At 40.0% G+C, this 13,364-nt stretch overlaps 1 protein-coding gene across 2 annotated transcripts; it reads left to right on the forward strand.

The window, feature by feature from the left end:
* Window positions 1-1,558: 1,558 nt before the first annotated feature.
* On the forward strand, window positions 1,559-11,157 carry LOC117300298 (insulin-induced gene 2 protein-like). Of its 2 annotated transcripts, none has more exons than XM_033784034.1 (6): window positions 1,559-1,695; window positions 5,962-6,597; window positions 7,182-7,306; window positions 8,564-8,730; window positions 9,258-9,357; window positions 9,637-11,157. In XM_033784034.1, exons 2-6 carry the CDS (start codon window positions 6,405-6,407, stop codon window positions 9,664-9,666), a joined length of 615 nt encoding a protein of 204 aa, XP_033639925.1. In that variant the 5' UTR covers window positions 1,559-1,695; window positions 5,962-6,404; the 3' UTR covers window positions 9,667-11,157. The 2 variants fall into 2 exon arrangements, with proteins under 2 accessions (XP_033639925.1, XP_033639926.1); XM_033784035.1 differs by lacking the exon at window positions 1,559-1,695 and adding an exon at window positions 1,766-1,979.
* Window positions 11,158-13,364: the final 2,207 nt, after the last annotated feature.

A 13,364-nucleotide genomic window follows, 5' to 3' on the forward strand; every position in this document is an offset into this window, starting at 1 on the left:
ATGGAATTTTGGCTGGTAGCCAATTTCTGCTAAGCAATATGTGTCTGTGCTTAGCAAGTTGTTGTGCATACAGACTTTATTAAACAGGGCCCTGCATTGACTGAAACAGCGCCCTCTTGTGGGTTATCAGATAAACCCCCCCCCCTCGATCCCAGATCTCATAATTCATGTATAAATAATCCGTTATTTTATTAATTACTGTCCTTTAAAGGGCAACTTGTAACAATTAACCACTCATTGTTCACAATCATTACACTTAATTAATTGTAATTGACACAGTCATTGTATCTTGGGGCTTATAATAGTTGCTTGACTGATGGGGAGAAAAATAACTACCTTCAACAAGAACTTGTTTGCAAGTCAAAATAAGAGCACCCACAGGCTACCCACAAACCATGCATACAGCCTGGGCCAAATTTTACAGAGCTGCAGCACATACTTAATTACCATAATAAAGTTACCAGTCAATGCCAGATGTACAATTTGTGACTGGTTTCCTGCTCACTTCTGCTAAGCAGCAGAAATGTACCAAGCAAATTGTTTGCTTGGCAGCTCTATAAAAGTGGCCACTGCATGCACAGCTAGCGCGCAGTGTGTCACTCTTGGTTATTAAACCAAGCTGTGTATTTTTTTATTATTATTATTGAAAAGGTAACTTGTTCCTATAAAACGACAATAACAAATAGATATAACACAGTGCATATGATCCACATCGAACTCGACATGACATAAGACAAAACTTTTGCGTAACTTGTGCATCAATTATGGGAGAAAAAACAGCGTTAGTGTTCTGAAATCTTCTTGGCTAAGCAAGAAAATTCCCAGGTATCAGCCCCCCCCCCCATACAACGGCAACTGTACAGTATTTTTTTGCTAAGCAAGAGTTACCATGTGCTAAGCCAGTCTTTGTGCTTCCATTTTTGCTCAGTGAAAAGTTGACAAAGCATGGAATCACAACAACCGGCTTTAGCAAAAAAAAACTGTTGCTTAGCAAATCCTGGTGTTTCTGAGGAAAAGCAAAAATCAGCATCGCAGGCATGGCATTTAGTTTTGTGGTATTTTGCGTGTCCATGCATGGCCATACCATGGAGCAATAAACTCAGGCCTGATACTTCACGGAGGCAACGAAGGCGATTGCCTCCGTGTCCCCTGGTCATTGCCTTGGTGCCCTTGAAATGCTCCAGTACAAATTTGCAATTTCATCATAGGGTGCCCTTTACCAAGAAGAAAATGCCTTGGTGACCTTGCCCTTTCAAAAACGAAGCATACAGCCCTGTTAAAACTAGATTGCTCCATGGCCGGTATGGCCATACAAAGTTTATAAACTGCATGCTTGCAAAACACACACACACGTGACAAGGAAAACTCATTCATAAACATAAACATAAGCGGGCCTAGGTCATTCGACTATCGTGAGAGTTACGTGGCGTGATCACATGATGCAATTCTGTCTCAAACGATTGGCAGAAAGTCGTGGCCTCATAATATACGCATGCGCAGTTAGATTATGACCTGATAGATTTGACCTCTACTAGGTTGTGTGTACCTACCTCTGAAAGTCACAGAATGCATTTTGAGAGTGAAGTGTATGTGTGTCATTTTTATCAATAGAGTAGCACTCAAAGTCAACATTTTGCTTTTTGTCGAGTGCAGTTGATCGGTGCGAAGTCTGGGTCACAGGAAGGTGAAAACGTGGTATGTAAGACACACGGCAACATCTGATATTTTCAGTGTAAAAATTGACATTTTAGCAACCTTTTTCTGAACGATCGACATCATCACGAGACCGATCTGCTGTTGCAGTTTATACGTCGTGTGTTGTTTACGATTGAAAACACCACGCTACATACATGTACGCTGCGTTTCAGGTCGCCAAAGTGCGTATAAATACATCGAATGAAAACCGTTCATGAACAACTATATTTTAACTTTGTGTTGATTAGCCGTTGACCAGAAACTGATTCTACTCACATTGTCAGGTAGGCAGTTTGATTATCAATATTATAAAATATAACTCGTTCAGCATTGAACATGTTGAATGAATGAACGAGAACGAAGGACGGTCAGCAGATGATCCCAGCAGATAGGACATGTAGCGACGTACATGACGTAGTGTGTGATCTGATGATATTACTGATTACTGGAATGATTTCGTCTGGACAGCACTTTTGCATAACAAAATATTTTGACTAAACAAATGTTGTGCACACTGAATCTCCATATTGAGTAGCAAATGATGACGTTTATTATTTAGTAGTAGCAATTGACACATTTTGCATACAGCATATTTTTGCTCTGCATGCTAGCTGTCGAAATTGTACGCGTTGGACCAGATCAACCGTTTCCGCTCGAAACAAACTCGTAACCCTCCGGCCTGGCGGCCGTCGGGAGGAGAGTTACGTTATCGCAACTAGCTAAAGTACAAGTAGGCCCTACTGTATACAACTACATTATACAAGGGAAATCGTTACTGACTTACCAAATCAGGCAAGCTGACCAGACAGAGCATGCTGAGTCGACGAGTGAAGGTTGTTGACCATAACTATTTTTGTTTAATTACATTCCTTGACTTTAGAGTCAGTTAGACCATCCCCAGCAAGGACCCATTAACTGGGGAACTGCACTTTATTTAAAGGAGTTTAAAACTCTATTTTTGACATCTGCTACCTACTTCGAGTCCTAGAAGTAGAACTATGATGAGGTTCATTCCGCTATCGTCTCCACGAACGATGCGGAACAAACCGCATAGTTCTTGGAGTAACTGCTACCTAGCTAACCCCACCGGTTACGATGCGTTCAATAAGTTGCTATTGTTTTTTTTGTCCTACCTACCCTAGTTTCATAAAAATATGCCCCAAAAAATGCAAAAATTACGAAACATAGGCCACAATTCTAACACAGTAACAATGTTGTCCATCCTCATTTTTCAAGATGTTTTTGTGGCATTCCTTAGACAGGTATTCGACTGCCATTTTTGTTTAGTTTTACTTGTCGCAAAACGTATCTGGCACTACATGTAATGATAATGGGGATCATTATGCACATTCCCCACATACATGCCTGCATAATGTGTGCCGCAGTCAGGCAGTTTTGTAAGTAAATTATGTTGTAGTGAATAGTTGTGAACGACACAATTGATTCACCAAACAGGTAGTCAGGACTATTTTGTTAGTAGTCGTGGCAGCACGATTAACCGAGTAGTTGAAAAGCACTAGTCGCACTAGTCGTCTAGGCCTGTGTTACATCCCAGCAAAGTTTGTGCCACCACGGTCAAAAGGTTAGATTTTCTTGCACCCAACTATTGCGGCAAATACTCAAGGAGATAAAAACCTAATTCAGGACTGTGTGGCTATTTTCCCAGTGTTTACCAATTATCTGGTTGTCCAGTGCGAACTTCAAAGTTTATTTGTTTTAAATGGATAATTATTGATTACATTTTGCATGAAGTCAATTCATGATCTGTTTGGTCCAACACTATCTTAAATCTTTGTGTGTGTCCATTCACTCCCTTAATCGATGTCACTGTAAAAGTTTACAAGAAACTGGTCATTGAAAAAAGTTCAATGGAATGTTGCAAAACCTGCAAAAAACCTTCAACAAAGATCCTTTACGCATTGATAATATCTTGTCATGCCTATTTGGTCTAGAGCTAGGAGAACCAAACAAGTCAGCAAAGGGTGACTGTTAGAATGCTAGGCGGCTGGATTTCTTGGAAATATGCATACATTGTACATATACATCAGCAGGCCTGGGGTCAATTTCACAAAGAGTTAGGACTAGTCCTAACTTAGGACTAGTCCTAGGAGATATGAAAAAGGTAGTGCTAGTCCTAAGTGTGGACGAGTAACTCGTCCTAACTCAAGGTAAGACTGGTCTTAACTCTTTGTGAAATCCACCCCTGGAATAACACGAAGGCCACAGCCTCTGTTGCCTGGTCTTGACCTTGGTGCCCATACACAATTTTTCCTTTGACTTTAAGATTTTCAAATGGAAGTGCCCTTTGCAAAATGAAAATGGCCATGCCCTCTCGAAGATGAATTTCCAGGCCTGCATCAGGTCTGGAATTAATTCCTCCAGTGCCTTGGACTTGGCGCTCCTTCAAGAGTTTTCTCATTTAATTGCCCCACTTTGCCAAATGAAAATGGCCTTTTGCCCTGTCAAAGACGAGTTGTGTTCTACATATACCAGACCTGCGTGCTCACATTTTCTACTGTGCACATGAGATGTAAACAATGGAAAACTACTTTATGCCTTCCATGTAGCATACAAGTGTTTGATTTTGGAAATGATAAATAGTGAACTTTGAACAAAAACAACATGGTATGCAATCCTGATCTTATCTTTAGACAAAAAAATTTGTACACATGCGTAAAAGTGTTGAGAATGTAACTTGTTTGTTTGTTTGTTTGTTTGATTAGATGATCTATCCATCGAGGGAATGGAATTGGCAAAGCTCCCAAAAGGGGATCTATGATGACTATGAATTGCACAAGTTGATTAATTGGGATTCAGTAACTTATTCTTGTCATTTGTAAAATCAGGGGTTAGCTTAGCCGGATACGAACTCACAACCCTTTTAATTGTACACAAACGTGTACATATTGGAAAAGTGAGGAGTCAGCAAAATCAGACTTAAACATCTGGTTTGTGACTGAGTTTGAATACTGAATAGCAAAAAATCACATGCAGCAGGCCCTTTTGGGAGTTAGGACCAGTTAAACAAATCATGAACTGTGATGAATCTTGGCAAGGGGCCATGTTTTGATAATTTGTGATGGCAGGGTTTTGTGCACAAGTGTGTTCATGGCATGCAGCCATATGTGTGGACTCAGTGTACGTGCTCTTTGCTACTATGCAAATTTTGGGTGACCTTTAGTTTGTTATGATTTGGGGTCACTAATAATACCCTGAAAGGCAGTGGACACTATTGGTAATTACTCAAAATAATTATTAGCATAAAACCTGACTTTGTAACGAGTAATAGGGAGAGGTTGATAGTATAAAACATTGTGAGAAACGGCTCCCTCTGAAGTGCCATAGTTTTCCAGAAAGAAGTAATTTTCCACGAATTTGATTTCAAGACCTCAGATTTGGAATTTGAGGTCTCGAAATCAATCATCTAAACGCACACAACTTCGTGTGACAAGGGTGTTTTTTTCTTTCATTATTTTCTCGCAACTTTGTCGACCGATTGAGTTCGAATTTTCACAGGTTTGTTATTTTATGTATATGTTGAGGTACACCAAGTGAGAAGAATCGCGCTCGTGTGTTCAAAAACGCAATCTTTAATGTTTGCACAATCTTCAGATAGCACGCAGTTTATCAGAATCATCAACTTGAGCTGCCGTACAAACAGAGCGCAAATTCGCGGGGGGGGGGGGGGGGGGGGTGGTGAGGTTTGAAAATTCTCACGCATAGCTGGCCTCTGGACTTGGCATCTCTGGCCTTGGTTTTCTGCGACTGTGGGTTCCAGTCCTGGTCATGACACTCATGTCCATAAAGCCAGACACTTATTCATTAGTACTGCGTCCTTGATATGCATGTAAAACCTGTAAAGTTTACATTATACATGTAGTTACCTTTCATAACATCAGCATGTATGGGCTAGAATAACTGAATGACAGTAGTAATGACAAATTTGCCAATGCTTGAAGTGATAATTGGTTTAATGCTAACTCAAGACTGTACAATACCACGAGGGAGAAACAAACCCTTGCGAAGCATGTACACATGATACAAACGTATCACAACAGTGCTGTAGATCAACATACCACGGTATTCCTTGCAAAAACGTGTGATTTCATTAATATAAACAGTCGGTCTTTGGTCATATGTTTCCCGCCCATAAAATCAATACATGTACAGCCTAGTGTACATTTTATCTTTGCATTGTGAAATGCACATTATAATTGACGCATTTATAAATGAATGTTTTTTTAAATATATTATTTTGTTTTGCAGATTTGAATTCAAGAGGCCTGTGTACATGTACCTTCAGCGAAGAGGAGTTTATGCCAATTTACCAAGCATCAGCATTTGTGACAACTGTATCAACAGTTGAGAGGTCATTGAGTGACAAAAACACAAGAACAATTCTATGAATGAGTCACTGTCTTGAACTAACAAGTAAAAATGGCTTCACTGTGGCCAAGTGAGAATCATAAATGTGCGGCAAAATGTCTATGATTTTTGTTTAGTCCAAAGGAAGTGCAGATTGAAGCAAATTTTCGGGGTGCTTTGAGCTTAGTGACTTTGCTAGGGTCGAATCATCAGGCCATCAATAGCTTGGTGACATCTACTCGTTGAAATTACCAAGCGAAGAAGAGTTACCAATTTCCTAGTATTTTTCAAGCAGTTTGTTTTCGGTCGAACAATTACTTTTACACCGGGAAATACTGCCAGCCATGTTCGCAAAGATGTCCGGAATAATCAGCACAGTTCGGCGGTCGGTGGTTCTGTACCTCATCGGGGTGTGTCTGGCGCTTATTCTACACCTGCTACAGATCCAACGTAACGTAACACTATTCCCCGTCGAAGTCATTGGGAGTCTTATGAAATCTGACTGGTGGGTTCCGCCGGTATGTGGTGCTGCTGCTGGTAAGTTAAATATGCTGAGAAGGTTTACAATCGTACTTTGGACAAATCTCAATTTATCAAATTTTCGGTCAGAACATCAGGCCTGTAGTAAGCTTCTTTTTTCAGAGGGCAAGGGCACCAAGGCAAGGCATGTTCTCCTTTGTAAAGGGCACCCTGTGAGGGAATTGTAAATTCTACAGAGCATTTCAAGGGCACCAAGGCAATGACCAGAGAGCATCCTGAAGTATCAGGCCTGGAACATTTTTGTTTACATTTTGGTCTCTCTTTATCACTTGGTGATAAAGATTTATTTTGATATTGATGTACAATACGTATGACACATCCAACTGCGCAATTGGCACCAATAACCGGATTGAGAAGAAATTTTCAGTTTTAGAGGTGGGAAGAAAAAACCCAATGGGGAAAAAAAAAAAAGTGACATCATTAGGGCAGAGTGCTAAAGTGAACTGTGCGATAACAACTAAAAGGTTAGCGGGTGCATTGTAGAATATTTCACAGGTCTCAAAGAGTGATGCCAGATGTTCAGGCTCGAATGAAAGTCTCTCAGAAGTCATTAACATTTTGTTTGTATACTTCTCTTTCAGTCATTGTTGGTCTACTTTATCCCTGTATCGACAGACGTCTAGGGAAGTTCCCCTGCTACAAAGTGGAGTGGTCTAACGTGATGCGATGTCTAGCAGTCTTTGTGGGGATCAACCACGCCTCTGCTGTATCCATTTTTATATAAAAAGTAGAAAGTGCTTACGTGTGTTCGTGTGTTGGGGGGGGGGGGCGTGAGGGTGGGGATGGAGTGCTTTTTGAGAGAGGTGTTTGTAAAGGGCTCAAATTCCCCTGTTACAAGGTGGAGTGGTCCAGTGATGCGATGTCTAGCAGTCTTTATGGGGATTAACCATCCCTCTGCTGTATCCATGTATATCGTCAAATTAGAACGTGCTTGTGTTTGGGGGGGGGTGTGTTTTGAGTGCGACTGGAAGGAGGTGGCGTTAAAGGAGGCATGTGAGGATTTGTGGTCGGTAGAGGCCTATAGCAGAGCTGCAAACTCTCCCTGATTCTGCAGAATGTTCCCTGAAAATAAACCAATCTTTCAAATTGGACAATCTCCCCTGATGGTGGTGACCTTTTCCCTAGTATGTTGAATGTCATTCTAAATATCTCCCTGCTTGCAAGATGCAAACAATGGCAGCTCTGCTATAGAGGATTGGAGTAACGAGGTACGGGAAGTGTTTGAATGAGAGGTTGGGCATTTAAGGCAGTGGACACTATTGGTAATTACTCAAAATAATTATTAGCATAAAACCTTACTTGGTAACAAGTAATGGGGAGAGGTAGTTAGTATAAAACATTGTGAAGTGACATAGTTTTCTAGAAAGAAGTAATTTTCCATGAATTTGATTTCGAGACCTCCGATTTAGAATTTGAGGTCTCAAAATCAAGCATCTGAACGCACACAGCGCTGCGTGACACTGTTTTTTCTTCTTTCATAGTTATCTTGCAACGCCGATGACCAATCGAGCTCAAATTTTCACCGGTTTGTAATTTTGTGTATATGTTGAGATACACCAAGTGAGAAGACTGGTCTTCAACAATTACCAAATGTGTCCAGGGGTGGATTTCTCAAAGAGTTAGGACTAATCTTATCTTGAGTTAGGACCAGTTACTTGTCCTAACTTGTAGGAGAGTGCGTACCAAGTGGAATATTCATGCGTATTAAAGGGTTTGGGTAGTTTTTGTAACACAAAACACAATGTCCACAGAAACTTAAACGGTTCAAAGATAATAGTGGTGGGAAGCTTCCTTTAAAATATGACGTGCTGTGAGGTGCTGTAGTTAAAAAAGAAAATAGTAAAACAACGTCACAAAAATAATTTTCGTCTCGTCTCAGGAAACAAAAATTATTTTAGCCTTTTACATGTTATTTACCAGTACTTGTATTCAAATTCCTTGACTTGAGTTGATATTTCTACAGAAAATCGATTTTGCCAACAATCTGCAGTTTTCGTTGACGCTAGCGGCGATGTCCATCGGTCTGTGGTGGCTCTTTGATCGGTCAAGGACAGGGTTTGGTCTGGCTCTGATTGTCTCCTTTCTGGCTACATTGGTTACACAGCTCCTGGTTTACAAAGGGTTTTATAGGTGAGTTAAAAATAACAATATATATAATAGCAGAATATTAATTTTGGTTTTACCCATATACACCGATGTGTGTTGGCATTGTATACTCGGTACTTCCCCCCCCCCCGAGTTCTTTGAACAAAATTCACAGATATTGGGGATTCGAACCAGGGCCCACAGGCGGAAGGCAATGACAAAACCACTGGGCCAACCCAAATGCCCATGCATGTACATGTCTTAAGTAAAGTACAGGGCCTAATTTCATGGTGCTGCTTGCCGTAAGAAAAGAAACAAAACGACACCAATGGAAGCAGCGAATTCTGCTTACGACAAGCATATTTCACAGGTGAGCGAGGAATTTTGGCTTTTGCGCGTGCGTACTCCATATTACTAGGCATTCCACGCTTACGAAGCTGGCGCAGAAATTCGGCGCTTGCCGTGCAGAGCCATAAAATTGTGCCCAGTAGTCTGCCACCTTACCTGTAGTCTGGTCCCCAGTGATTTTGTCAACGTCTCCATTGGTTATCATATTTTCTTTCTTCCCCCAGTTACACGGAACCAGACTTTTTGTACGTGCGCTCCTGGATACCATGCGTGTTCTTCTCCGGCGGTGTTACAATGGGCAACATTGGGCGTCAACTTGCTGTGGTAAGATTTTAGGTCTGGTTTCAGTGGGGTGCTTTAAAATTTGTAACTAAAGCCCACAATGAATAATTCGCATCCTGTGAAACATTCGCTGCGAAAAAATTAATTTCGCATTCACAGGAAATGTGAACCGGGCTTAACGCAAATTAAAATGTTTTTGCAAAGCTTAACTTTGAACAGATGTTTGCTTTCTACAAAAGGCCTAATTTCATTTAAAAAACCCCAAAACACCACACCATACATTGCATTTACTGTTCCTTCTATTCCCTTATTTTTTTACAGTATGAAATGCAAAAGGAACACAAGATGTGAAGTCTCTTGTTTCCCAATGGTTTGCCACAATGGAAGTTCAAACAATGCAAAAGAGGAAGTGAACTGTGTGGATGTTGTTATATTTTGGAAGCGTTGCATCAGCGAACAATAATTGAAGAAACGGTTGCTTTGATGCCATTGACTTATGCGACATAAACACAAACTTCAAACAACAAACTTAATTAGTAAATTATTATCGCCCTGTGGTTCAACAGTAACTCAGATGAAGCGCACAGAGCTAGGTTTCAATTGTGAACTGTGCAATGTTGCCATTTATCGGAAGTGTTGCTTAAGCAAACAATAACCAAGGAACGGTTGGTTGATGCCATCGACATTATGCGACATCAACAGAAAACTTCAAGCAACAAACTTAATTAGTAAATTATTATCGCCTGTTCAACATTAATGTGGATGAAGGGCACAGAGCTAGGTTTCAAAGTGAACTGTGACGATGTTGTACTTTTTTGGAAGTGTTGGCAACAGCGAACAATAAACCAAGAAACAGTTTGCCACAATGCCATGGACATATTCGACATCAACACAAACTTCAAACATCAAACTTAATTAGTAAGATATTATCATCGCCCTGTTCAACAATAACGTGGATGAAGCTCAAAGAAGGATGTGCTGAAAGGCTCTGATTAAAGAGTAAAAAGTGTCGGTGACAATTAAGCAGGTGTTATTGATCACAGCTTAAAATGTGGACTTTGACCTCTGACCTGTGAACTCTTGAATTACTAAAGCCAGGTGTCTTGGGCCCTTTTTGAATCCATGGCTTCGGATTTTGTTTCGGCTTTGGATTCGCTTCAGGCTTCGTTCTCTGGTCTGCAGAGCACGCGTGTGTTCAAAACAACTGAGGGGGCTTAGCTAGCCTTATCCGAAGCCGAGGATTCGGAAAGGGCCACAGTGTAAGAAAGTGTTGGAAGTATCACCTGCTGAATGCTAAGATTAAACACATCCTGTAGCCAATACAGACGCCCTCAATGTTGGTTGTCGACAAGGAGTATTATTACCAAAAGGACAAGCGCAACATTGGTAATGTACCAGTGAGACTTTGTAACCGTGTTGTGGACTAAGACAGTGTCATTTTCATTGTGAAGGGAAAAACGGTGTAACGTGTCAGTGCTACCTGCATGTGGGACAGAGTTCCTGAAGAATTATTACAGAGGAATGACGAGTGTCTGGAAAAAAGCTTCCTAGAAAAATATCGTGTACAAACACTGAGTGAAAAGTATTAAGACCGATTAATCAAACACCAGTGAAAACCTTCAAAACATTTGTGTTTCAAGTAATATGCCTGCCGAGATATAACTAAGAAAGGTTTTGCAGTAACACCATGTGAATATCTCTTTTGAGTAGTGTTGGTTCTGAAAAGAACCGATGGTTAACGACTCAAACTGAGATCTAACTGAAGGGAAAAATTTAAAGAAACATGTTGCCTTGGACCGGACGAGTTGGTCTATAAAAACCGGTTGTTATAAAATGCATATGATTGGAAAGATGTTTTAAAAGTAGAATACAATTATCCACACAAATTTACCTCAAAAATTGCATGGTTTTCCTTTTACTTTGCGAACTAACATGGTTGGCCATTTATGGGAGTCAAAAATTTGACTCCCATAAATGGTCGACCGTGCTAGTCGACGAGGTAAAAGGAAAACCGTGCAATTTCGAGGCATGTTTGTGTGGATCATTGTATTCTACTTTTACAACATCTTTCTACCCATATGCATTTTATAACAAATGGTTACAAACACTTTTTATAGACTAACTTGACCGATCCAAAGCAACATGTTCCTTTAAAGAGCTTGTGAATTCACTGCCAAAGCATGTGCATGCAAACAAAATTGTGCTTCCGAGATCTGCATGCACTTGTTTTTAAAAATTGAAGTTTGGCTGACCTAACTTTTATGGTAAAACAATTCTTTACTGTTTTTTGTGCTTATTTTAAAGCAGCTTGATGAAAATCTGCCCTGTACTATAATTAAAACTTATCCAAATCTAGTAAAAGCTTAAAGGGTCACATTGCCTTGGATCGGTCGAGTTGGTCTACGAAAAGCATTTGAGAATTGTTGTTATGAAATTGATATGGTTAGAAAGATGTTTTAAATGTAGAATATTCGGACCCACACAAACATGCCTCAAAATTGCCTGGTTTTCCTTTTTCTTTGCGAACTAACACGGTCGGCTATTTTATGAAAAGAACTTACAAAATGGCGTGCAGTGTTAGTTCACAACATACAGGAAGACCATGCAGTTTTGAGGCATATTTGTGTGGATCATTATATTCTACTTGTAAAACATCTTTCCAACCATATGCATTTTATAACAACCGGTTTTCAAATGCTTTTCCTGGACCAACTCGCCCGATTCAAGGCAACGTGTCCCTTCAAAAGAGTTTAACTGCGACAATAATCCTTTATAAAGGCAGTGGACACTACTGGTAATTACTCAAAACAATTATTATCATAAAAACTTTCTTGATAACAAGTTATGGGGAGAGGGTTGATAGTATAAAGCATTGTGAGAAACAGCTCCCTCTGAAGTAGCATACAAGTTTTCGAGAAAGAAGTATTTTTCCATGAATTTGATTTCGAGACCTCAGATTTAGAATTTTAGGTCTCAAAATCAAGCATCTGAAATCACACAACTTCGTGTGACCATAGTGCGACAAGGGTGTTTTTTTCTTTCATTAATATCTTGCAACTTTGACGACCGATTGAGCTCAAATTTTCAAAGGTTTGTTATTTTATGCATATGTTGAGATACACCAACTGTGAAGACTCGTCTTTGACAATCATAAATAGTGTCCAGTGTCTTTAAGAAACCCTTTATAGTTGTGATGTGTTTGTTATTTTTGCCAGACATAGTTCCACCACAATATTAACATAAAAGGAAACTGTTAACATTGTCCTGTACTGTGCAGAAATGACCGTGCAAATAATGTGTATTTTAAAACACGTGATGTTGAAAGTGGTTACTAATAATAAAGCAGTGCTGTGATGGTTAACTGGATGGCAAATTGTTGCACTGTAGCAGTAATCAGTGTACATATATTAAGCCTGGTCGACTAGTGCAACTAGTGATTGCTTAGTTGAGTCCCGACTACCCTTTTTCAACTACTCGATTAAATGTGCCGCCATTACTACTACAAAAATAGTTGTGACTACTATAGAAATATTTGCAACTATCTGTCTATTCACGACATTTACTTACAAAAAATAGTTATTTGCATTTATACCCTCGGTCCATTTGGTTGGTACGTTGTTTGCAACAGCTAATTCTATTTTCTCAACATTTACTTACAAAACACAATCCTTCAATCCTTTCAGCGTGAATTTTACTATATTGTGCCTGTGGCAAACATGCGCATTGCATCTCGGGAGTCACAACTATTTGAGTCACAACTATTTGAGGCGTGTCTAGGCGAGTAGTAAATTTCACTAGTCGCCCAGGCCTAATGTATTACACATAGTCTTTATCACTACAAATTCCTTGCACCAAGAGTACTACATCTTTTAACTAAGGATTGTTAATAACAACCTTACAAGTTCTGATAGCACTTCTCTAAGGGACTAAAATTGTTAAGAGTCCTCCAAGTGTCAAGACCCGGACTCGAACCAGAGCTCCAGAGCTCGAATCCGGTGCACTTGACCGCTCGGCTACGACACGCCAGAAGAAATGACTTTTTCAGTTTC

This window comes from Asterias rubens, chromosome 15 (genome assembly GCF_902459465.1).
Source record: "Asterias rubens chromosome 15, eAstRub1.3, whole genome shotgun sequence".
Classification (NCBI taxonomy): domain Eukaryota; kingdom Metazoa; phylum Echinodermata; class Asteroidea; order Forcipulatida; family Asteriidae; genus Asterias; species Asterias rubens.

Bases quoted from the DNA above. Each gene is read 5' to 3' on its own strand.
- LOC117300298 (XM_033784034.1), top strand. From the start codon at position 6,405: ATGTTCGCAAAGATGTCCGGAATAATCAGCACAGTTCGGCGGTCGGTG. The intron at 6,598-7,181 runs GTAAGTTAAATA...CTTCTCTTTCAG, and splicing joins GGTATGTGGTGCTGCTGCTG to TCATTGTTGGTCTACTTTAT. The intron at 8,731-9,257 runs GTGAGTTAAAAA...TTCTTCCCCCAG, and splicing joins GTTTACAAAGGGTTTTATAG to TTACACGGAACCAGACTTTT.